The sequence below is a fragment of the Arachis hypogaea genome, chromosome 1 (genome assembly GCF_003086295.3).
Source record: "Arachis hypogaea cultivar Tifrunner chromosome 1, arahy.Tifrunner.gnm2.J5K5, whole genome shotgun sequence".
In the NCBI taxonomy this organism is placed as follows: domain Eukaryota; kingdom Viridiplantae; phylum Streptophyta; class Magnoliopsida; order Fabales; family Fabaceae; genus Arachis; species Arachis hypogaea.
The window spans coordinates 102,894,797-102,921,273 of NC_092036.1; the positions used below are offsets into that span (position 1 = coordinate 102,894,797).

Here is a 26,477-nt window from a genome sequence, read left to right on the forward strand (position 1 = left end):
TAATCTCGCTAAGCACCATAGTTAAAAATGGTTACAAATTCATAGGCAAGGAAGATTTCTTGAAGATATTCAAAGGTTTGATGGTGGTGATGAAAGGAAGGTTACATGGAGGGATCTACATATTGCAGAAAAGCATAGTAAGCGGAAATGCTGTTGTTCTATCCTCTGAAGAGAATGATAATGATGCTACACGATTGTGGCACATGAAACTTGGTCACGTGAGTGAGAAAAGAATGTCCATACTTGCTAATAGAGGCTTGTTAAAAGGCTTGAAGGATGCAAATTTGGTTTATGTGAAAATTGTGTCTTTGAAAAACAAAAACGAGAAAAGTTTAGCACTGAAAACCATAATAACAAGGGGATATTAGAGTACATCCACTCAGATGTATGGAGTCCTGCCCCTGTCAACTCTCTAGGTGGAGCTCGATATATTCTTACACTAATTGATGATTATTCCAGAAAAGTTTGGGTTTATTTCCTGAAGAAAAAAGATGAAGTGTTTGAAAGATTCAACCAATGGAAAGCCATGGTCGAGAAAATAACCGGGCAGTCGATCAAGTGACGAAGAACTAACAATTGCGGAGAATTTTGTAGTCAAGAATTCATAGAGTACTGCAGAAATAATGGTATAGTGAGACACTATATTGTACCAGGAACACCACAGTAAAATGGAGTTGCAGAATGAATGAACAAAATACTTCTAGAACATGCACGATACATGCGAATCAATGTTGGTCTTCCAAAATTATTTTGGGATGAGGCAGTCAATACTGCTGCATACTTGATTAACCAATCTCTATCAACTGCAATTGATCTGAAAATTCCACAAGAGGTATGCTCCATTTGACCCGTTAAATATTCTGATTTGAAGGTATTTGGTTGCCTTGCATATGTCCATGTGAGTGATGGTAAACTTGAGACGAGGGTAAGAAGGTGCATATTTCTAAGGTATGTGTAAGAACTGTAACTAAAATCGACCGTTTACATAATATAAAATAATAATTTAATTTCTAAGAATTGGTTCAAAAAATTAGACATCTTAATTTAAAAATTTAACGGTGAAATTTGAATTCAATGAATTTTTCTGAGTAAAAAAATGTATCTTTTGCGAAAAGTTTTTGTGAAAATGCGTACCGGTGCTTAAGCCGGCAGTACCGGCTTTAGTCTGTCCAGTATTGCATATTGAGAAAAATAAAATTTTAAAAATTTAATTTATTGTTTTGGAAAGACAAAAAAATAATTTAGAATTAAAAGTCGGGCACTAATATTAAAGGTTTGGACTCAAAGTAGGCCAGACGGCATAAAAACATTAACGAGTTAGACCGGACCCAAGTTGGGCCCAAGTTTAATATATATAAACACCCTTAATGAGCATTCTGCTCATTTCTACCCTAGTTTGAAGAAAGGGGCGCTAAAATGAAGAGAGGAAGAGAGATTGAGATTTCACTATTCATCTCCTCCTTCTTTTGGCCATATCTTGAGTTACGGAGTTCCGATTGACGAGCCGTTTGTGATCACGCGAAGCTCTCGTTGAGTTTGTCATTTCTAACTAAGTTTTCTTGGTAAAAAACTCTTTCTCTAGCTCCAATTTTCTTCCCTAGTCTAAAACTCGAAAATAGCTTTGGAATTTTGAGTTTCTTTGTGTTTTTGTTGTTTAGGTGTAATCTAGCTTGGGTGAGTAGTAAGTTTTACCCCAAAACTCGTTAGAAAAGGTAAGATATCACTAAACCCCTATGTTTAGTTGTATGTCATAAACACTAGCTTTTATTCTTGTTGTTCTTCATGTTATAGAGTGTTCTTGGTGTTGTTTGGTATTGAGTGAAGGCTTGGAAAGCTTGTGGTGAAGTGATTTTGTGCGTGGAGAATAGTTGGCCAATGTATGGTTTTGATTTCCTTTATGTAATATGTAATGTTTCGTAAATCTTAGGCTAGTGAACCGTAAGATAGGATTGAATTGATGATAATTGATGATGATTGTAATGTTGATAAGGGGTATGATGGTTATTGGTGTTAATGATATATTATGATGTTGGTTGATGTTGATGAGTGTTTATGATGATTGTGGTAATATGAATGTTGATAATGATTGCTAATGTTGAGGTTAATTAATGAGAAGTATGAATATTGATGTTGATGACAAGTGGTGAATGATGTGAGTTTTATGAGGTTAAATTTGAGGAATAAAGACTATGATGGATTTGGTTAACGTTAGATATTGTTTGGTGATGATTATTGATGTTGATAAGAATTTGTATTAGTTGTTGATGTTGTTGGTTGATGATGATTATGGATTTTGATAATACATTGTGGAATACTTTGATGGTTTAAGGAGGTGATATGTTGTTGAGATGAATGAAAGTGTGTGGATATGTGTGGAATGACTTGAGTGCTGTTTTGGGTTATGAACTCTTGGTTTAGGGTTAAGGATTTGGAAATTTTAAGGGTTTGTGCTTTTTGGGTAAAAACTTGTTTTTAACCAATTTTGACGGATTATAACTTGAGTCTCGGTTTTAAAATTGAGTGATTTTTGTTTCAAATTAAAGATGATTAAAGATCTTTAAAATGATAGAAAGTTTGAGGAAAATAGAATTTTGTAGAGGAAGTTATGAACATCGAAAGTTAGAGTCAAAAATCTGAATTCTGTGATTTTGCAGAAAATTTGGAAATCTGACATGTGTCCCCACGCACACCTCTATGTGTACGCACAGAACAGAGCAGGTGTTTCAAGTTGTATGTACGCACAACATCATGCGTACGCACGGGTCGGAAAAGCCTTCTGGTGCGTGCGTACGCACACGGCCCTATGCATACGCACATGCCCTATTTTTCACATAAAACCCTGTTTTTAACTGTTTTACCTTTTCGGCAAGCTTGTAAACTTTCATGACACTTGTTTAAAACCTTTTCGCTAGTATTTAGACCTCGAATCAAGGGAGAACACAATAAGTAAATTAAAAAGGGATATTTTGGTTATAAGTTTAAAACCGGTGACATAGGTTTTAGAAGGTTTGTAGATGAAATTGGTGAATGTTGAGTTGTGAAGTATTCGTCGAATAGATTTTGAGAAATGAGAATGCTTAGGATGGATTTGAGAAATTGAAAAGTAATGATTTTTATGATGAGGTTGAATCTTGAAAAGGAATGATGAGCTTATTAGTTGTTAAAAGTGTGCCAGACACTATATCCTTCGAAAGATAGTGTGCATGGCACTATATCCTTGGTATTGAATTATGATTGATAACCTTTTCTGCTGGAAGAGTGTGTCAGGCACTATATCCTCAGAATGATGCATGCAAGTGTGTCAGGCACTATATCCTCGGAACAAAAGCATGTCAGGCGCTATATCCTCGGACGTGGCTGAAAGGCGACATCCGAAAGAATGTGTCGGGTTGGCAATTATGGACCGACAAGTGATATCACGAGCCATTAGGACAGGCATTCATTATATGTATCTTCTATCTGTTTTTATGCTTTGTCTAATTTCAATTGTGCCTAAATGTATCATATGCCTACTTGTTAATTGTTCTACTTGGTGTATATGTACTTTACTTGTTTGCATTACTTGTGCTTTCTACTGGCTTTGAGGAGGATTAGTAGGTGGTGGCGATGGGATCGCACGGAGGGTAGGTTGGCGAAGGCTGTGGGACAGCGGTGACTAATTACTTAGAAATCCCCTAAGTTAGAATACTCTAATTATGGTTTATATTTTATAGTTCGTTAAGCTTGAATCTCTGTTTGATGTGAAGTTCTAGGATTGCCTTTAGCGTTCCGAAACCTTATATCTTATATATTGGGCACTGTTACCATACTGAGAACCTCCGGTTCTTATACCATATGTTGTTGTTATTTTTCATATGCAAGTTGTAACCCACCTCGGTGAGTTGTGGGATGGTGACAGAACAGAGGATCTTTTGATATCTATTTGTATTTTGGTTATTATGTTGAAGTTCTCTCATTTTTGTTATTATACTCTGTTGCCTTAGAGGCTTACTTTGAGAGATAGGTTGTTGCTGTTTTAAATTTTAAAACTCTGTTGTATTCAATTTGACAGAGAGAAGCGACAAATTCATAAGCCAAAAAGATATCAAGATTCATCTTCTTCTATATTTGACTCAGCAGAGGCACATTCTATAACTTTCGCATTGGCTATGGCAGATGACGTGGTAGGAAATGAACCAAACTCTTGTCATGAAGCAATTCACAGCATGGAATCAAAGCAGTGACTAACCGCAATGAAAGAAGAGATTGAGTCTCTTAATAAAAATCAGACATGGGAGCTAGTAGAATTTTCAGAGGGAAAAAGAGTAATTGGATGCAAATAGATCTTCAAAAGAAAGGAAGGGATTCCTAGAGTTGAACCGCTATGGTTCAAGGCAAGACTGGTAGCAAATGGCTTTAGTCAGAAGGAGGGTATTGACTTTAATAAAGTATTTTCTCATGTTGTGAAACATAGATCTATTCGAGTCCTATTAGCTACTGTAAGTACGTTTGACCTGGAGCTAGAGTAACTTGATGTGAAAACAGTAGTGAGCTAGAGGAAACGATTTACATGTGTCAACCAAAAGAATTTACTAATCCTGGGAAGAAAGAACGTGTCTGTTTGCTGAAGAAGTCATTGTATGGTTTAAAGCAATCCCCAAGGCAATGTAATAAGAAGTTTGATGCATTTATGATTAATATTGGTTACAACGAAAACCAATATGATAATTGCATATATTCTAAGGAGCTTCCAGATGGTTCAAGGATTTCTCTGTTGATATATATTGATGATATGCTAATAACAACTAACAATAAAGCTGAAATTAGCATGTTGAAAACCCAACTAGGAAAGAAATTTGAGATGAAGAACTTAGGCGCAGAAAGGAGAATTCTGGGAATGGAAATTTATAGGGAGAGGCATCTTAGCAGGCTATGGTTGACGCAAAAAATTATATTATAGAGGTGCTACAATGCTTCAATATGGACCGGGTTAAACCAGTTGGTACTCCATTAGTTGCTCACTTTAAGCTATCCTCAAAGGATTGTCCGAAAACTGAGAAGGACGTAGAGCACATGTCTCATATACCATACTCTAATGTTGTTGGCAGTCACATGTATGCCATAGTGTGCACTAGACCAAATATTTCACAAGCTGTAAGTATAGTAAGCAGGTTTATGAGCAATCCTAAAAAGGTACATTAGAAGGATGTGAAATGAATTATGCCTGATAAAAGAAGTCGTTGTCAGGCTATATCTATATAGTCTTTGCATGTACTATTAGCTGGAAGGCAATATTGCAATCTACGGTGGTATTATCGACAATTAAAGCTGAGTATATGACCTTGACTAAGGTTGTTAAAGAAAGTATTTGGGTACGAAGTCTTTTGGATAGCCTTGGATTAAATTTAGATGTACCAATTATACATTGTGATAGCAAAAGTACTATTCACTTGGCTAAAAACCTAAAAACCTAATTTATCATGAAAAGACTAAACACGTTGACATCCAACTTTATTTTGTCAGAGAAATAATTAACAATAGTACTAATGCAATTCAAAAAATAGCTACAACTGAGAATCGAGCAACATGATGACCAAATTGTTGTCGATTGACAAGTTTAAGCATCGCTTGAACTTGGTTAATGTTTGCAGAAATCAAAGACAAATGACAATTCAAGTCAATGTGGAGAACTATTAATAATAACTTGCATTATCAATTCACCGAAAGCAAAGTGATTGAAGCAGGTGAAATGGAGTAGTTTTTATACTCTCTAGTACTCACTAGATACTACTAATTGTAGTATAAGAATGTCTTATTGTGGTACGCTATATTATAATTATCTTTAATATAATTGATATATTTCAAAGTGTTGGCCTGTGGCTTTTTCCTTCATTCATTTTAAAGATTTTTTTACGTTAAAATATTGGTGTTACTCTCTCTCTTCCTTGACCTATTTTATTGGCATATTGATTCCGTCACTCTCCATGTAAATTATTTGGCTTGCTTCCGATCCGACTCTGTCTTATCCCTAACACAGTTAAGATAATTCATGAAAGCTAAATATAGGTACATAAATGTAGCAACATGATGATGCATGTTCCACAATACACTATAATACTAAGCATTTATTTTTTATATTAAACTAGTGCTATGAGAAATGAGGAGCAGCATTGTAAATCCATTTATAAGTTTCTTCACAGAATGATGTGAGATTTAATTATTTTCTCACTTGAGATGTTTATCAAACCAGACAAGCAAATCCTGATGGGCTTCCTCTGCAGCCTTCACGGCCACTGCATCTTCGGTATTGTACCTCACACTCCAACCATGTGATACTTTGGGAAACACTTTCACATAACTCGCAACCTGCAAGAGGAGACAGAACCAAAACATACACATATACACAAAATATCAACCACCAAATTAGTCACCTATAAATAAAAAATACACATTGAAAATAAGTTAAAAAACACATGTACACAAATAAAACAAAGATTTGCTGCATATAGAGACGAGATTCATTCTTGTGTACCAGCAAATTCAAAGACCAAGAAAAACAATTACTTTCTCAATTATATTGCATGGAGAGATCCTAAGTTATAAATATTGAGAATCGAATGCCAATTCTTATCGTAGAAACTTTCCTTAGCGTTGTGTAGATCATATGTTTTCAACATTCAAAAGGACAAGATAGTGACAATGATTGTTTCAGACAATAGGGAGAAAACAGAAGAGGGGTATAAAACTGAAATTTGAACAAAAACTAATTAGGGATAGATGCATCATTTACAACTTATTCTCACCAGTCCGAAAGCCCCAAAAAGATAAATAAAGGAGAAGAAAGAACATAAAATTTTGAAACTGAAAAATACACACAAAAGTGCCACTAGCAATAAGTCATAAAGGTAATCTGAAAATGATGGTAAATACACCACCAAAGAAATGAAAGTATCATCTCACCCCAGGTTTAGAAGCAAGCACTTCTTCAAATTGTTTTAGAAGCTCTGGAGGAGACATTTTGTCAATCTCAGCTCCAAGTACAGCAATTGGTATATCAACACCTGAAAGATCCGCCATTGACTTAGAATTCAAAGATCCCATTCGCTGCTTCCAAAAAACAGCTTGCAATTGCTCCTTGTATCTTAATGTAAACAGAAAGACCAATGACAAGTTTATCGAGTATAAATGTAATGCTGGCATTTGAAGCACATTCCATCATGATGAGTCATTTCAGGTCATTCCGACAAAAGTTTCGTCCACTCCCCATAAGCCTTTTCAAATTTCAAGTATTCATAAAGTAGGGGTGGACAAACAAGGATACTAAATCATGTAAGGCAGCACAAATTATTGTAAACATGCTTCAATTGATAGTATGACAAAAAGGTTTAATTTTAACACTCTTTCTTCATTAGAAGAGGACAAATTTTCCCCGGACAAGTAAGTGCAAATCAAGAATCAGAGCATTGAAAATTCTTACCCTTGATGTCATCTAGAGTGACAAATGAAGGATGTAACAGCACAGCACCCTGGATAAGTCTGTTTTTTGCGAGTTCAACCACAACTTTAGCTGAAAAAAGGAAGAAAATAAGTACATCCTTCGAGTTTGATTACCAATTTAGTATCATACTTCTGTTTAAAACTGGAAATTAAATTGGAATTACACTTAGGAGAGATGAGACTACTACAATGTTATTAACAAAAGGAATAAAAATAATAATAAATGAAAAAAAGCATACCAAAATAAGTGGAATGAGAGGCACTTACCACCCCAACAAAATCCAACAGCCCCAATAGCAGACACACCTTTAGCTTTTAATGCTTCAATCAAGGGTTTCGAAGCTTCAAATCCTTTGTCCTATTAATAAAAAGAATGGCATAAATTTACTTAAAATAATACAGCTATAGGAAACGAATTTTACAGAACCAAGTGTGATAATTCATAGAGTAAGAGCCAACCGCTCCATGATCTTTCAACCAAACAGGTAAAGGCCTGGCAGAATTGTCAGGATTATAGGGATCACCATGGAAGAAATCAGGAACGACCACATAATAGCCAGCAGCTGCAACCTTGTCAGCAAGTTTCCTTAACAAGCAGACAAAAACTACACATATTATCATAATCATAATATATAAGAGAAATGCTAGAGAATCATCAAAATTTACTGTTTTATCAATCCAAATTTTTTAGTGTACTAATTCAACAACGTACTTTAGCCTACACTTTTAAAATTGATGGCTAATTGATGACCAAAAAATTTCTCGTATATATATATGCATGACGCTATGCCAAGAGAGAGGGAGAGAGAAAACAAAAAGGGGCAAGACTAGAGAATAAAGGAATACCTTAAATTTGGGGCTTCAAATCCTGCAATGCAAAGCAAACGGAGCATATTATTAAGTTAAAAAGATGAAGTTGAATGAACTGTGAAGAGAAGAATTAGTAAAGCATGAGGAGGTGCTTGCCATAAATATCGGAGACAAGGAGAAGGGCGCGGTTGGAGTTAGGGGAGCCATTGAAATAGGTGCGGAGACCGGCGAGGTTGTCAACGTGGCCGGCGCCTCCGGTTGGATTAAGGGTTGGTGGGTTTGAGCAGCATTCTGGGCCTGACATTGTTCTATCGCTCACTCAATTTTGGAGGAGCTTTTCTGCTTCTGAATTCTAATATCTACTTATTATAGAGGGTGAATTTTTTGGTGCTTACAAAATTTTTGACTGATTACCTAGAACAGAGATAGAATAAAATGGAATATACTTGCTTTTTTTTTTTTAATTCTCTGAGTAAATGTTTAGCAGCCTAAGAGAGACCTTTATAAAAATAAAAGGGAAGAGGTAGGATCTGAACCGAAAAGTTGGAAGCCTGGAAGGTGTAACTGTGTGAGTTTGTGAATGAAAAAGACAAAAAGAATACACGTGGTTGCGTTAGCACTAACGTCCAACGTAACACAATGTTGTGGAAAATTTGTCCTCACAATTTTTTTTTTATAAAGTTTGATTTTTCAGCTCATTTTTTTGGATATGTAAATTTTGTGGGTATTATGCATGGTTTTGAAAATAAGTGGTGTTAGACATGAATGTGCGAATAATTTTTTTTTGAACTATGAATCAAAGAAAATGAACTGTTCGATTTTTTTATTAAAAAGCTAGAAATATAAATCGGACAGTCCGATTTGTGTGGAAGAACAAATCGGAGGGTTCAATTTGTATTTTTAAATTTTTGTTACTTTGAAAACACAAATCGGACAGTCCGATTTGTGTACTGCAAATTTTTTTTATTTTTTAAAATATAAATTGAAGGGTCCGATTTGCTCTTAACATCACAACTGCGTAAAATACGCATACACTCCATAAGTACGTCTTACACTATTTATCCTTCCATATCTAAATTAGAAAGTGAATTTTTCATTATTTAATTTTTTTTTACATATTTTTTTTTGTCTCACTTAACAAAAAATTATAAAAAAAATTACATTTTTATTCATCATAATGATAATATTATATAAAGAAAAAATATAAAGAGATAATAAATTTAGTGTATAATGTGTACAATAGGAGCAAAAAAGAAATTAAGATCAGATGATAATTAATTTAATTAATTTTTAATAATTTTTCATTTTGAATTAAGAAAATAAGAATTTGCAACAGCAGCAGTTACGTATACCGCAAACCTCCCCTCTTCGCATGTGATTTAACTTCTTCAGGTATTTCACCCCCAAATCACTCTTCCTACTCCCGTCATCGTGGTGGAATCGTCATCAAATAACCATTTGCGTAGTTATTAAAATAATCATCAAGTTATCTAGTGAAATGATCATCGTTAATTGTATATACTTAAACTGAATCGAACAAAATAACTATCCAATTAAAAATTAAAATAACCATCTACATACTTAGTAAATTGAACATCCAGCACATTTGCGAGGTAGATAGAGTCAACGACAACAAGATTGTGAAAGAGAACAGAATTAAATCAGAGGTGTTAAAGAAGAGAGAAAACAAATTCTTAGCATAAACATCTAGTTACAAGTAAAACCAAATTCATCAATTAAACATATTCAACAACTAATCTTTGGTAGCAGGTCGACAACGGCTGGCGGTGGGTGCTGTTGCAGTAAAGAGGCCGAGCTCTTCAGCGTCCACGAGTGCGGCGATCTACGATGCTAGGGCGGCGGAAGCAGAATGCGACCACCAGGCTGGGTACCAGCGTGGGAGAGAGCGGCGAGCCAGGCACTAGAAACGTGCAACCGGAACGACAATGGCTTGCCTCCACGTGACAGGAAGGAGGCGTCCGTCCGAGCTGTTGGCTGCCGGCGATGGAGACACACGCATGCAAGAGAGGCGGATGGACTGGAGTTGAAGCTGAACGCCATGAGGGTTGGATGGTTAGTGAAGGAGGACGGGATGGTTGCCGCCTTGGGAGGAAGAAAGATTTAGGGGTGAAAACGGTTTGTAATTAGGGTTTGGATGGTTGTTTTTGTGAAAAAACTGAATGGAAATTTTTGGATTTAGGGTGATTTGTGAAGTGGTTTTATTCCTATTGGGCTAAATAACCAGCCAATTGTATACGGATTGTTAAAATTTCTCATTGTCTTTCTAGCAGAATTCTTGTGTAAAAAAGATATAGAATCTGTGCATCATTTATTTTTTAGCTGTGAGTTTACGTGATAGGTGTGATGCACTTGTTTGACGTATGCTGATAGAGTTTGGGCTATTTTAGGAACTGTCAAAGGACTTTTTGAGAGTTGGATTGGAGTGTCTGGTTGTAACTCTGAGCAAAAGAAGTAGCTAATAGGATTTTTTGCAGTTATTTAGAACATTTAGTTAGAACAAAATAGTAGAATATTCCAGAACTCAAAGACATGTGTTAATGGAATTAAGAATACGTCGTTTTTGAGTTATAAAAAATGATGTAATATTAATCCGTTTGGTTATTGATAGCAATACCATATATAACAATATATTTTTAGTTTTTATTTTATTGTATTAAACTTTTTTTAATAAAAAAATCACACTTTGTAAAAACAAATAATAAAAAAACAAAAGAGAATTCATTCTCCACGATTGTGCTACTTTTATTATACCAGATCTGGATTTGGATTTGGATTTGATATTGCTGACACTATTCAGGCGGCTTTTTTCTTTTATCCTTGCTGTATTGGCTGCTTAATAAATTATCAAAATCAAATTGTTTTCGTTACTTAGTCAGTCGTTAGGTGAGCTTGTGGAGTTGCAGGTTCCACGCTCCATTCATTCATTCATTTTTTTTATTTCCAAAAATAATCATAAGTGGTGAAAGCTAAGGTTGATAGTTTTTTTAAATAAAAATTGCTATTGCATAATATACATATAGATTACAAGAAGTTTAAAATATGTACGATAAGTATAATTAAGTTAACAAATTATAAAAAAAATTTAAGTAATAATTTATCATATCCTCTTGTAACACATTAATTAAACTCTTAATAATATCTGCTCCTTAAACATACTATAAAGAGAAAATACTCAATTTAATCATCAAGTTATACTCGACCCTCAATTTAGTTCTTAAAATTTCAATTGCCTTAATTTAATTTTTAAACTTTTCAATTGACTCTGTGATGAAAACCACTTCAGGGAGTAACGTGATTAAAATTTAAAAAATTTAGAAATTAAATTGAGGTAATTAAAACTTTAAAAACTAAATTGAGACTCAAATATATTAAAGACCAAACTGAGTATTTTCTCTATTATAAATAAATGGAGATTTATAACTCAAATGGCATAATCTTCCCGTACTCACCTAATATTGTGTATTCTACTTATCATCGAGAAGATCAATATGACATTAATTATTTTTATTAATTTTCGTATAAAATGTGTATATTATATGATTATGTCCATATTAATTATTAGAAAATCCTTACAACACCGGAAGTAAACGATGTAATCATATTCATGCACTAACTATTGAGCAGTTCCTTTCGGTTGAAAACCATTATGTATAAACATAAACATGGAGAAATAGTTCAAGTTACTATAAAGAAACAAGGAACAATCATAGTAGTGTTAAACATCAAAACATATATATGCCTTGATATCTTAAACCACGGAGAGCAGCATCATATCATAAGTTTAATAACGATAGATGAACGTAATATTCATGTCCAACAAGCAATGAAACATAAGTGATATATTCTTGACACAATTTCTCACTTGAGATGTTTAGGAAACCAGTCCAAAACAAAGTGATGAGCCTCCTCAGCATCCTTCACTGCTTTTGAATCTTGAGGGTCATACCTCACAGTCCAACCATGTGCCACCTTTGGAACTACCTTAACATAACTGTCAACCTGCACCAAACCAATAAAATCAGTTTCATCAATCATCACATGTCTCACCGGTTGACAACAAATTGAAGGAAAGGAAATATATCTGACCCGAGGTTTAGCCTTCAGGACTTCTTCAAACTTCTTTATAAGTTCTGGAGGGGAAACTTGATCTATTTCAGCTCCAAGAATGCCAATTGGAATATCAACAGCTGAAAAGGTATCAAGGCCAATGATTAAGTGAAAGAGTTAGAATTGAGAAGAATCTGTCTGCCATTACAATATTGGAAATACATACCACTGATATCTTCAACAGTGACAAATGTTGGATGTAACAGCACAGCAACTTGGATAAGTTTAGGTTTTGCAAGTTCAACCACAACCTTAGCTGAGAGAAAGAAGAGAACATATAGTGTGAGTTCAGTGTTAACTTAGCTGTGTTGATAGCTTTAAATCCAACCACCAATAAGGATCATAATAAGAGGCACTCACCACCCCAACAAAAACCAACTGCACCAATAGCAGAGATACCTTTACTTTTTAAGGCTTCAACAACGGGTTTTGCATCTTCAAAACCTTTATCCTAATAAATAATAGAATAGCTAAGCATCAAAGGTGTCACAACTTGGGTATATATAGCCGATCTGAGATACTTAGCATTAAGATTATAAACCAGCCATAACAGTGGTACTATGGCAAGCCAATTTCAAGTTATAATAAGATTAAGTAACTAAGTAATAGTGTAATACTCAGTCACATATCCTCCAAAATCAGAGTTATCTAAGTTCAAATTTGAATTAAATGATGATACCAATAATACACACTTTTCTTCAATAAAGAAAGTTATGAACAAAGAAATAATGTTAAATCATTAAAAAGAACTAACCGTTCCATGATCTTTTAACCACTCTCCTATAGGTCTGTTAGGATTCTGAGGATCATAGGGTTCACCATAAAAGAAGTCCGGAACAACCACATAGTAACCAGAAGCCGCAATCTTGTCTGCAAGCTTCCTAAACAACAAAAGATGAACAATGTTATTTAGGACAGGAACACATTGAGATGGAAACAGAGATAATTGACAATGAGAGCAGATTGAATCAGATTAGCCTCCTGCTTCTATTGGTGGTATAATTTATCAAAACCTTCAGAAATTTTAAGTGAAAGGATAAACAACCACTACCACTGTACCAAAAACCAATTGAGTATATAATGTATGAAGAATATTACAATCTAACATAACATGTACAGCATATCTTTCACAAACCATGAATCTATACTATTATGCTAATATGTCCATTTTTGTTTTAAAAGGACAAGTAGTGTGAATATCAATCAACATAGTATCCTTCCTTATGATCTACATGGTATATTACTTTGAATTTGTCAAAGCAAATCCATAAACAATAATTTAATTTCTTGAATCATTCTATTAAAAGTTAGTAAATTAGTTTCATAAAACAAACATGAGAAGTGGCCATACCTTAGATTTGGTGCTTCATACCCTGAAAGAGAAATGAAACATGTGAAGTGAGTGTAGAATTTATACATAAAATGTTTAACACCTGCAATAAATTTATGCTACATAGCCTGAAAGACAGAAAGGTTTATTAACGTATTATGCTGTGAACTCAATGTCACAATGAGAAACCTCAGACCGAAATATTTCTTCAGAACTTTCAAATCGAAAAGTTTATAAAGAACTAATGAGTGACTTGGGCAATCCTGCATAGTCAAACCCTTAAAGAAACTGATTTTTAAACTAAATTCCACAAATTTTAAACTAATTAGTTACACATATTCATAATGATTTAAAGACAAGCATATGATGAAATCCAACCACACCCAAAAAGTCAACGCACTCAAAAAGGCATAGATGACAACCAAAGTCAAAAGGTTCAGATCAACAAAAGAAGAGCAAAAGATGGAAAGTGAAAGGATGTGATGGTAGGAAGCACGAACCAAAAACATCGGAGATGAGAAGAACGGCGAGGTTGGAGTGAGAAGAGCCGGTGAGATAGGAATCAAGACCAGCAAACTTTTCAACATGGCCTATTCCTGCATTTGGGTTCAGGGTAGGAGGGTTTGAGCAGCACTCTGCACCTGCCATTGTTTTTGGAGGGGGTTTTCTGGTTCTGAATTCTAATATCTACTTATTTATAGAAGGTGAAATTTTTGGTGCTTACAAAATTTTTTACTGATTACCTAAAAACAGAGATAGAATAAAATGGAATATACTTGTTTATTTTTTAAATTCTCGTAAATGTTTAGCAGCTTAAGAGAGACCTTTATAAAAATAAAAATAAAAGGGAGGAGGTAGGATCTGTCTAGTTTGAACCGAAAAGGTGGAAGGTGTAACTGGGTGAGTTTGTGAATGAAAAAGACAAAAAGAATACACGTGGTTGCGTTAGCACTTACATCCAACGTAACACACTTGTTAAAAACAAAAGATTAAACTGAAAAAAAAAAATTTGTGTATTATTAAATATATTTAAGTTGTTTAAAATCAATCAATTTATAATTATAAAGATAACTAACAAGAGATTCGTGTTTCTTATGTAATTATAATTATGTCCTACATATCTATTGTTATTTACAATTTGTGCCTTTTTTATATCTTTTTTTTAAGTTTTAACCCATTTGAAGCTGAGGGAACTACTTATTTCTGGAACTCTCTTCTGTAATATTTTAAACTGTCGTAAGGTCTTTTTTTATCTACTGAATCGAAGACAAAAGTGGTTTCAGCAATCCCCAAATCACTCTTTCGAGTTCAAATGCATTTTATGGAAAAATATTTTCTTTAGTTTTATAAAAAATATTTTATTTATATTATAAAAAAATAATAAATAAATGTATTGATGTATTAATGGTTGATTTTTATGCTTCTGGAACTTGTACTTGTTCTTCAGATTATTGATTTTGTTCTTGAACTGTTGTTATGTAGGATATTTTATTAATTATTTAATTTTAACCTCACTGTGGGACTAAATTGATGTTAAATGAAATTTTTTTGGATTCAAATAAAACACTTTAAATCTTAAGGATCAAAACAGAATTACGCCCAAACTTAAGAGACCAATTTAGTACTTTACCCTTTATTTATTTATTATTATTATTATTTGCAGGTTTTATAAGATGAATTGAATTGTTCATAATGTAATATTAGACTAGGATTTGTTTGCTTTAATGGATAAGGAAATAAATGAAATTATTGAACTTGAGTGAAATATTGTTGTTCAAATTCAAACAATGAAATGGAAAAAAATCATTTAAAATGACTAGCTCTATTCAAACAATGAAATAGGACAAAATCATTTAAAATGACTAACTCCTATAGAATTTGAAACACAACGTTGATTTGCTATTTTTCTGTTTCTGTGATTCTTTTATTAAACTTTCTGCCTCTTTTTCTTTTTTGTATGTTCTCACTATTTTTTTTATCTTCCCTTTTAGTGTTTTGATAAACGCCAAATTAAATTTTGCCAAGACTATTTTAAACTTAAGTTCAATTTCTAATTGGTTTCGTTGAGATGATTATTACTTTTCATACTTGAATTTCATACGTTTTGTATTGTTTTTGTGATACATTCCATTATCACAAATTCACAATTACCAAGACAAATTCACTTTTATTGTTGAAGGGGATTCTTTTTATAAATCTTTCAGCTTATTTTACGAAATGGGAGAATAAGAGTTAAGGACTGACAAGAAAAAATTGTGAGTAAGTTAATGATGAGAGAGGGAAGAAGAAAGGGACTGTGCTTTCTGTTATAAGTGAAAATTCCTCCAAAAGTATATGAAATATTTGCATAAAGAGAATTGGTTAAATACCCTTTTGAAAAACTGTCCTAACTTAATTTTGTATTTTTGTTTGCCAAATTTTTTAAAATAATAATTTCAAAGATATTTCAGGTTCATAATGATGATGAGGTAAGGACATTGTTCATGCTGCTCTCAAACTCAAGCAATGGTACACTCATTTTATCAATATCCATTTTTCATTTATCTCTAATTTTTATAAATTCGGTTTCAATTCTTATTTTTATGATGTTGGATACCTTTAAAGTTGGCAGCTTATTCCTTCTTGCATTTTGCTCACCAGCTGTTTGCAATTTTGTTTCTTTGTTAGTGTGTTCAGAACTTTAGATAGTGAAGGAGACATGGAAGATTCAAGTGGAAGACATGCAAGGCACTATACATTTACATTTGGATTCTCGGGACAACATTCTTTCCTCATGTAAGTTTGAAGTTAAATATTTCAAAATGATCAAAGTATTTGGTAGTTTGACCTGAGTTTAAAATTTTGCTATGGATTATATCACTTTTTTTTAATTATTTTTTATTTTGATTAATAATTTGTTTTCAATGTTTTAGCTTTATATGTCGGATAAAAAATTTATTTAATTTATTTATTTGTTTTTTTTAACTTAAGATATTTTTTAATTTTCACTTTTCTTAGTTCTTTTGTATGTGGAGTCTCCCTCCTTTTGCAGTATGATGATAATTCTCCCTTTTTTAATTATTTGAGTAACATTATGATGAATTTATGATAATTTGGTCCTTAAAATTTCTGTAGAGATTCTATAGTGTAGTATGTTGGTTAAAGTCGATTACCTGCTAGAAGAGAATGCAAGATTCAAGAGACTGCAACAACAGAATGCAAGATTCAAGAGACTGCAACAACAGACATGCATCTACATTTATATATCTATGTAAACATACATGCATATATTACATTGTTACTCATTTAGATCAAGTTTTTGTTCTTCGCATTTTAATTACAAGTGATTTTGTTTGTTTATGTTTGCTTTAATAGTCATATTACTATCTCTTTTGCGAATCACTTTTTAGAAAATATTTTAATAAAATGATGTTGCAATTGTGTCATCATTGTTGCATTTTGTGAACTCGTGTAAATCAACAAAAAGAAGAAGAGTATCCTGTACCAAAAATTTATGGCACCGTTTTGAATATGTATCTAGATTCTTAGTCAGCGTGCCATTTATTAATGTTGCAATGCAATTGATGATTGAAAAAAAAAAAACAAAAAAAATAAGATCATATTTTAGTTAATCGGTAAGCTCAAGAAATGTAATATAGGAATGTAAGAAAAGTTTTGTGCAGGGTAATGCTGTTTGTTTGTTTTAACTATTATTAAAAATCAAATGAAATGTTGTGGTATTTTTTATTTTTCTTCTTTCATTGTTTTTAAGGTGTTCATTTTATTTGGCCAAAGAAAGATGATTTCTCTGTCAACTAACTAATTCAATTTTCATACTTAAAGTTTCTCTTTTTATATAGATGATGCGATTTGCTGTTTTATTGTTGTGATTGGTTCCATCAATACCAATAATGAAATGTTTTATTGTTTTGATTAGTTCCTCAATACCAATAATGAAAATTTGTATATTTTATGTCTTATTTATAGTGTTATCTTGCACAAGTGTTTGCTTTTCAATATCAGCATCCTATTATCACAGATGTTAAAATTTGGGTATGTTCCCCTTATTTAGTGCAAAAATATTCACTTATATTTTGGAGTATCTATGATCTTCTTGAGGTTGTACAAAATGACAAAATATATGACAATGAATGAAATAAAGTAAATTAAGCATTTTAGGAATTTCAAGAATAACTATTAGATATCACATGATGAATATACCATTTTAAGAGAAAAAAAATTATGGGAGAATGTCAATGTGTGTTTGATATAGTGTTTCAATATGTCCAAATAATTTTAAAATATAATAAAGAAAACCCAATCACCCAAATACTTTCTAATTAACTTAAATTTAACTTAAAAGTTTGGAACTTCTAAACAAGTGTCTATGTTGAATCAATATATTAATTTTAGCGCTAAATGCATGTTCTAACTAGCTATATATCTTAGTATATTAATGTCTTAAATTTGTGGATGAGCTCTGCTTTTTTAATGAAAAATTACTCTCAACTTTTGTTGTTCAAATCCTGATTTTAAAAAGGAAGATCATGTTCAAATTGCGTACTTTAATTTTTATAATATGAAATACAGTTGAATTTAAAAGCAACTTAGTGATAAATATGGTGAAATGTATTGTGTTTTTAACTATTTAATATTGAGTTATATGTGCTGCACGAATAGTATACAATTGTATTTGAAGTTGATAAATGGTAAAATATACCATGGCTTTTCTTTCTTCTCTTTAAAGTTGAATTTTTCTAAAAAAAAGAGTAAACTACCATTTGTACCCACGAAAGTTGAAAACGCTGACATATCTACCCATAGAAAAAGGAAATTACCATTTGTACTTATGAAAAATGATTTTTACAAGCAAAATTATCCAAACCCTAAAAAATTACTTAAAATTCCTAAATTACCCTTATCTTCACCACCACACCACCTTCTTCACCAAATCACCTTTCTAATCCTAACCCTTTTCACCCAGCCACCACCCCTCTTTTCCTTTCTAATCTCAAATCCCACCACCACCCTCTTCACCCAGCCACCACCCCTCTTTCCCTTTCTAACACCCTCTCACCATTACTTCCCACTCAGTCCCCACCGCTGCTCCAATGGCTCCTTGCCACACCCTCCTCTCTTTCATCCTCACAGTCACAGCAACACTTGCTGTCGCTTCTCCGGAGAAGAAGAGCACCTTCATGGTGCAAGTACACCATGAAGCCAAGCCCTACATCTTCCCAACCCACAAGCACTGGTACAAACCTTCTCTCGCTTCTATTATCAACCATGCCACTGCAGCTGAAACCGCCGCCTCCGGCCGCCGTCCTTCACACTTACGACACTGTCTTTCACGGCTTCTCACCAAAGCTCTCACCTTTAGAGGCCCAATCACCTCATTCATCCAATCACCTTTCTAACCCTAACCCTCTTCAAGTCCTTCGCTAGCCTCAGCTCCGACGGAGTTCTCTTCTTCCCTCCGAAAAACGGCTGAATCAATATCATCCCTTTGATCTTCAGCGGCCTGATCTAGTCTGCCTCCGCGGCTGCACGTAGACCCGTGTTGTACGCTATGTTTCCTCCAACACTCTCTTCCATGAGATAGCATCGGGAGAAATCAGCGTGAGCCAGCCACAAGTCATTGGAGGCTCTGATCCAATGCAGCGCCTGCACCGAGTCCTCGTACGCCACCGGCAAGCGGTGCTTCGAAGCAAGGCGGTAATCGACGGAAACGACGACGGATTGGGTGGCGTTGGCCATGCGGACGCAGAAGTCGTGGAAGTAGGTGGAGTTGGCACGGTAGAATATGAAACCGCCGCCATGGTAGAAGACGATGAGGGGAAGGTTGGGGTGGTTAGGGGGAGTATTGAGTGCTTGGCGGGGTAGGTAGATCCGCGCCCAGGTGTGCTTGGATTGGTCGATGGTAAGGTCCTTGGAGAGAACGGGTATGGGGAGAGTGGGATCTGGTGAGGGAGCGGTCTCTGGATAGTTTTGGAGGCGGGTGAAGGTGCCGTCTGGGTTGGGGTTAGAAAGGGGATTGAGTGAAGGAGGTGATGTGGTGGTGAAGATAAGGGTAATTTAAGAATTTTAGGTAATTTTTAGGGTTTGGATAATTTTGCTCGTAAAAATCATTTTTTATGGGTACAAATGGTAATTTCCTTTTTCTATGAGTAGATATATCAGTATTTTCAACTTTCGTGGGTACAAATGGTAGTTTACTAAAAAAAATACCATAAAAAAATAAAAAAATATTAGAAAGACAAAAAAATAAGATGAAAACTTTTTATTTTTAAATTTTGAAACTAAAAAAATGATTTTTTTTATCAAACAATAAAAAATAAAGAATTTCATAAATATCATATAATTAAAAAATTTAAAAATGTAAAATTTTAAAAATTTATTTATTCTGTATTTGTGAAAAATAGCATTATCTTCTGAATAAAAAATAAAAAAATATTCTTGAAAAAAATTAGGATTTCAACAGACAAAATTTTTCATTTTTTAAACTTTTAAATTTAAAAATTAAATTTTTTATTTAAAATGGAAAAATAAAATAAACTCCAGCCATATTAGGAAGACAAAAAAATAAGATGAAAACTTTTTATTTTTAAATTTTGAAACTAAAAAAAATGATCTTTTTACCAAAAAATAAAAAATAAAGAATTTCATAAATATCATATAATTAAAAAATTTAAAAATGTTAAATTTTAAAAATTTATTTATTCTATATTTGTGAAAAAATAGTATTATCTTCTGAATAAAAAATAAAAAAATATTCTTGAAAAAAAATTAGGATTTCAAAAGACAAAATTTTTTTTTGAATTTTCAAAATTAAAAATTAAATTTTTTATTTAAAATTAAAAAATTAAATAAAGTCCAGCAATATAAGGAAGACAAAAAATAAGATGAAAACTTTTTATTTTTAAATTTTGAAACTAAAACATAATTTTTTTTATCAAAATGTAGAAAAATAAAGAATTTAAAAATATACAATAATAAAAAAATTTAAAAAGGTTAAAATTTTAAAATTAATTTATTCAATATTTGTGAAAAAATTGCATTATCTAATGAATAAAGAAATAAAAACAATATTCTTGAAAAAAATTTAGGAATTCAAAAGACAAATTTTTTTATTTTCTTGAATTTTTAAATTTAAAAAATAAATTTTTTATTTAAAATCGAAAAATAAAATAAACTCTAGCAATATGAGGAAGACAAAAAAATAAGATGAAAATTTTTTAATTTTAAATTTTGAAACTAAAAGAATAATTTTTTACCAAAAAGTAGAAAAATAAAGGATTTCATAAATATCCAATAATAAAAAATTTAAAAAGTTTAAATTTTTAAAATTAATTTATTCAATATTTGTGAAAAAATAGCATTATCTAGTAAATAAAGAAATAAAAAAATATTCTGAAAAAAAAATTAGGAATTCAAAAGACAAATTTTTTCATTTTTTTAAATTTTTAAATTTAAAAATTAAATTTTTTATTTAAAATTCGAAAATAATATAAACTCCAGCCATATTAGGAAGACAAAAAAATAAGATGAGAGCTTTTTATTTTTAAATTTTGAAACTATAAAATAATTTTTTTTACCAAAAAGTGAAAAATAAAGAATTTTAAAAATATACAATAATAAATAAATTTAAAAAGGTTAAAATTTTAAAATTAATTTATTCAATATTTGTGAAAAAATAACATCATTTGAGGAATAAAGAAATAAAAAAATATTCTTGAAAAAAATTTTGGAATTCAAAAGACAAAATTTTTCATTTTTTTGAATTTTAAATTTAAAATTTAAATTCTTTATCTAAAATAGAAAAATAAAATAAACTCCAGCCATATTAGGAAGACAAAAAAAATAAGATGAGAGCTTTTTATTTTTAAATTTTGAAACTAAAAAATAATTTTTTTTACCAAAAAGTAGAAAATAAAGAATTTCAAAAATATACAATAATAAAAAAATTTCAAAAGGTTAAAATTTTAAAATTAATTTATTCAATATTTGTGAAAAAATAGCATTATCTCGTGAATAAAAAATAAAAAATATTCTTGGAAAAAATTAGAATTTCAAAAGATAAAATTTTTCTTTTTTTTTGAATTTTTAAATTTAAAAATTAAATTTTTTATTTAAAATAAAAAATTAAATAAAGTCCAGCAATATAAGGAAGGCAAAAAAATAAGATGTAAACTTTTTATTTTTAAAATTTGAAACTAAAAGAATAATTTTTTTATCAAAAAGTAGAAAAATAAAGGATTTCATAAATATCCAATAATAAAAAATTTAAAAAGGTTAAATTTTTAAAATTAATTTATTCAATATTTGTGAAAAAATAGCATTATCTAGTGAATAAAGAAATAAAAAAATATTCTTGAAAAAATTTAGGAATTCAAAAGACAAAATGTTTCATTTTTTTTGAATTTTTAAATTTAAAAATTAAATTCTTTATTTAAAATGGAAAAATAAAATAAACTTCAGCCATATTAGGAAGACAAAAAAATAAGATGAAAATTTTTTATTTTTAAATTTTGAAACTAAAAAAATGATTTTTTACCAAAAAAAAATAAAGAATTTCATAAATATCATATAATTAAAAAAATTTAAAAATGTTAAATTTTAAAAATTTATTTATTCTATATTTGTGAAAAATAGCATTATCTTCTGAATAAAAAATAAAAAAATATTCTTGAAAAAAAATTAGGATTTCAAAAGACAAATTTTTTCATTTTTTTGAATTTTTAAATTTAAAAATTAAATTTTTTATTTAAAATTAAAAAATTAAATAAAGTCCAGTAATATAAGGAAGGCAAAAAATAAGATGAAAACTTTTTATTTTTAAATTTTGAAACTAAAAAATAATTTTTTTTTACCAAAATGTAGAAAAATAAAGAATTTCAAAAATATACAATAATAAAAAAATTTAAAAAGGTTAAAATTTTAAAATTAATTTATTCAATATTTGTGAAAAAATAGCATTATCTAGTGAATAAAGAAATAAAAACAATACTCTTGAAAAAAATTTAGGAATTCAAAAGACAAATTTTTTCATTTTCTTGAATTTTTAAATTTAAAAATTAAATTTTTTATTTAAAATGAAAAAATAATATAAACTCCAACAATATAAGGAAGACAAAAAAATAAGATGAAAACTATTTATTTTTAAATTTTGAAACTAAAAGAATAATTTTTTTACCAAAAAGTAGAAAAATAAAGGATTTCATAAATATCCAATAATAACAAATTTAAAAAGTTTAAATTTTTAAAATTAATTTATTCAATATTTGTGAAAAGATAGCATTATCTAGTGAATAAAGAAATAAAAAAATATTCTTGAAAAAAATTTAGGAATTCAAAAGATAAATTTGTTCATTTTCTTGAATTTTTAAATTTAAAAATTAAATTTTTTATTTAAAATTAAAAAATAATATAAACTCCAGCCATATTAGGAAGACAAAAAAATAAGATGAGTGATGACAAGTCATCTTAGCCTAGTTTTACTAGTCTTTTTCTTTGTTTTTATTAGATTTTATGCACTTTCTTGCATTATAAATAAGTAATTTGAAATGGAATTGCATGGTTCCTTTGAATCAATCAACCACCATTTAATTGATACTAAATCATGAGGTTTAAGCTAAATTTAATTGATATTAAAATGATTTATAAACCTTGTGAATTTAGTGATACTTCAATTGGTTGTTTGATTACTTGTAGGTGAAGAAAAGAAGAAAATAAGAAAGCGTAGCCTAAGAAGCGTGGCCCAAGGAAGAGAAAAGTGTGGCAAAGAAAACAATAAAGCATGGCATATGCATAGAGCTCTCTTCAGGAGCGGAGCACTCTCTCAAGGGAGCACAAACTATGAGCCAAGAAAGCAAGGCATGATGCTACGCTCCCCTTGAGAGCGGAGCACAATTTAGAGCCAAGAAATGAAGAAGAGAAGAATGATGCTCCGCTCTCCTCAAGAGCATTATCGGGCTTCACTCACAAATAAATCCAAGGAAATAGTTTGCCAATGCTTGCTCCAAGGATCGAACTCATGAGCAAGGGGGAGTGGGAAGCGCTACTCACAAGGGAAAATGAGCCACACTTGGCCAAAATGCCACCTCCAAGGATCGAACACAGCACCTTAAGGAAGCAAGGAGCAAGGCGCTACAAGAAACCAAGGAAATTTGCACCAAAAAGCTATCCCCAAAGTCTCGAACTTGGGACTTCTCCAAAGCAAAGGGAGAGCTACGCTCTCCACAAGAGCAGAGCGCTACTCCTTGGTGCAACACGCACAACTTGACACGGCCAGGAGCTTGGAGCGCGCAACTTGACAAGGCCATGAGGAAGTGATGCGCGCAAGACACCCCACACCAAGGCAACAATGCTCCGCTCCCCACAAGAGTGGAGCGCTATCCTGAATGCCTCTCAAGCCTTGGTACGCAACAAAGGGATCCAGCACAGGCCTCAATGCTCCGCTCCCCACAAGAGCAGAGCATCCTCCTGGGAGCAACACATGGGCTAAAAATTTAATAAAAAATCCAATTGAATTCAATTCTTCACCAAATTAAAAAGCCCACCCAAATTCTAAAATCCAAGAATAGAAAGTGTATAAATAGAAGCTAGTTTGATTTAGAAAGCACTTTTTGAACTTTTTACTTTTCACTTAAGAATTTTTACTTTCTTTTAGAATTTTACTTGGTAATTTTGGAATCTGAGTTTCTTTTGGAGAATTAGGAAGGAGAATTGATCTCTCTTCTTCCTTGTTCTTACCCCTGCATTCTCTACTTCTTGCTTTGGATCTTGGGTGAAGAATTGAAGAAATTCTGTTTCAATCTCACCTTGAGATCTCTTGTTAATCTTTCTGCATAATTCTAGAAACTTTGATTTACATTTCAAATTCTGTTTACTGCTTTCTCTCTTCTACTTCTTCTACAATTTACTTTTTCCATTTTCTCTTGCAATTGTTCTTGTTGGATCAAGGAAGGATTTGAGATCTAGACTTGTTTTCTAGTCTCTTCCACTCCTGAGATCTCCATTTCTCTTTTAACTTCTGCAATCAAGATACATCTACTTTCTGTCTAAATTCTTCAAGCATTTTTATTTCTCTTGTTTAGATCTACTGCATTTAGATTCATTTTCTCCTTCTTTGTTAATTGTCATTTTACTTTAGCTTGTTTAATTTCTGCAATCCCAGCTCCCAATTCCTTTTTATAATTCAAGCAATTTACCTTTCTTACACTTTAAGATTCAGTCATTTACATTTCTTGCAATCTAAGCTTCTGTAATTTAATTTACTTGTTCTTTAAGATTCAACACTTTTACTTTCTGTTCTCTTTAATTTACTGCAATTCTTCCCTCTCCCTTTACATTTCAAGCAATTTAGTTTCTGTCCATTACAAACCTCTCAAACCAATACTTGATTCGCTTGACTAAATCAATCACTAAACTAAAATTGCCCAATCCTTCAATCCCTGTGGGATCGACCTCACTCATGTGAGTTATTATTACTTGATGCGACCCGGTACACTTGCCAGTTAGTTTTAGGTGTTTGGAATTCGTTTCGTTTTCCAAAAAATACACCATCAAGTTTTTGGCGCCGTTGCCGGGGATTGATTAGATTGACAATGATTAAGTGAAGTGGAGATCTAGATTAAGCACTTTTTCTTTTTTGTTCCTTTAATTTTTAGCTAACACACTAACTGTTTGAATTTTTGCTTAAGCTAACTAACATTTCACTCTAGCAATGGATTGAAGTGTTATTGTCTTTCTGGTTTTATGTGATTTTTATGCTTGGTTTGCATGTCAGGGACAAGGGGAGCTATACCCACCTTTTGTGAACAAGATGAAAGAACCCTCAGGAGGTTAAGAAGAGCTGAGAGAGGGAAGAACATTGTCGGAGAAGAGAATTCAGAAGAAGAGTTCCAAGACATGGAGGAACAATCAACAAACCCAACACATCCACCAGGAGGGGCACCAATAATAACAACAATCCACCACAGAGAAGAGTTTTGGCTTCCTATACTTTTGCAAATCCTAGACACTGTTGGAGTAGCATTCTTACTCCAAATGTTAATGCAAACAATTTCGAACTAAAGCCACAACTCATCACCCTAGTTCAAAACAACTGCTCCTATGGAGGGGGACCACTGAAAGACCCAAACCAACACTTATCCACCTTTCTGAGAATTTGTGATACTGTCAAAACCAATGGTGTGCATCCTAACATCTACAAGCTGTTGTTATTTCCATTTTCTCTCAGAGACAAAGCTAATCAATGGTTGAAATCCTTCCCAAGAGACAGCATTAACAATTGGGATGATCTAGTGAGCAAGTTTCTTGCCAAGTTTTACCCACCTCAAAGGGTTATTAGATTGAAGACTGAAGTACAAACATTCACACAAATGGATGCTAAACCTTTGTATGAGGCATGGGAACGATACAAGGCTCTAATCAAGAAATGCCCTCCTGAAATGTTCAATGAGTGGGACCGATTGCAGAATTTTTATGAAGGCTTGACATTGAAATCTCAAGAGGCTTTGGATCATTCAGCAGGAGGCTCTGTGCAACTCAAGAAAACTGTAGAAGAGGCCCAAAATCTCATTGACATGGTAGCTAACAACCAGTATTTCTTTGCTCACCAAAGGCAAAATTGAAAATATAAGATGAAAAATAAGGAAGACAAAAAATAAGATGAAAACTTTTTATTTTAAAATTTTGAAACTAAAAAATAATTTTTTTTACCAAAAAGTAGAAAAATAAAGAATTCAAAAAT

At 31.9% G+C, this 26,477-nt stretch overlaps 2 protein-coding genes, 1 long non-coding RNA gene and 1 pseudogene across 3 annotated transcripts; 1 reads left to right on the top strand and 3 right to left on the bottom strand.

The window, feature by feature from the left end:
- The first annotated feature begins 1,434 nt into the window (after positions 1–1,434).
- LOC112779467 (uncharacterized) lies at positions 1,435–4,180 on the top strand. Its single transcript, XR_003190720.3, has 3 exons — positions 1,435–1,562; positions 1,659–1,712; positions 4,052–4,180. It is a non-coding gene; the product is annotated as an uncharacterized lncRNA (long non-coding RNA).
- A 1,821-nt stretch (positions 4,181–6,001) lies between these two features.
- Positions 6,002–8,824, bottom strand: LOC112705310 (endo-1,3;1,4-beta-D-glucanase). The gene is made up of 7 exons (XM_025756147.3): positions 8,443–8,824; positions 8,323–8,344; positions 7,936–8,062; positions 7,744–7,834; positions 7,457–7,546; positions 6,940–7,040; positions 6,002–6,345 (listed from the first exon to the last, which is right to left on the bottom strand). Exons 1-7 carry the CDS (start codon positions 8,588–8,590, stop codon positions 6,205–6,207), a joined length of 720 nt encoding a protein of 239 aa, XP_025611932.1. The 5' UTR covers positions 8,591–8,824; the 3' UTR covers positions 6,002–6,204.
- A 3,111-nt stretch (positions 8,825–11,935) lies between these two features.
- On the bottom strand, positions 11,936–14,621 carry LOC112705320 (endo-1,3;1,4-beta-D-glucanase). The gene is made up of 7 exons (XM_025756157.2): positions 14,245–14,621; positions 13,766–13,787; positions 13,169–13,295; positions 12,775–12,865; positions 12,581–12,670; positions 12,394–12,494; positions 11,936–12,306 (listed from the first exon to the last, which is right to left on the bottom strand). Exons 1-7 carry the CDS (start codon positions 14,390–14,392, stop codon positions 12,166–12,168), a joined length of 720 nt encoding a protein of 239 aa, XP_025611942.1. The 5' UTR covers positions 14,393–14,621; the 3' UTR covers positions 11,936–12,165.
- A 4,499-nt stretch (positions 14,622–19,120) lies between these two features.
- LOC112762755 (carboxylesterase 1-like) lies at positions 19,121–19,786 on the bottom strand (annotated as a pseudogene).
- Positions 19,787–26,477: the final 6,691 nt, after the last annotated feature.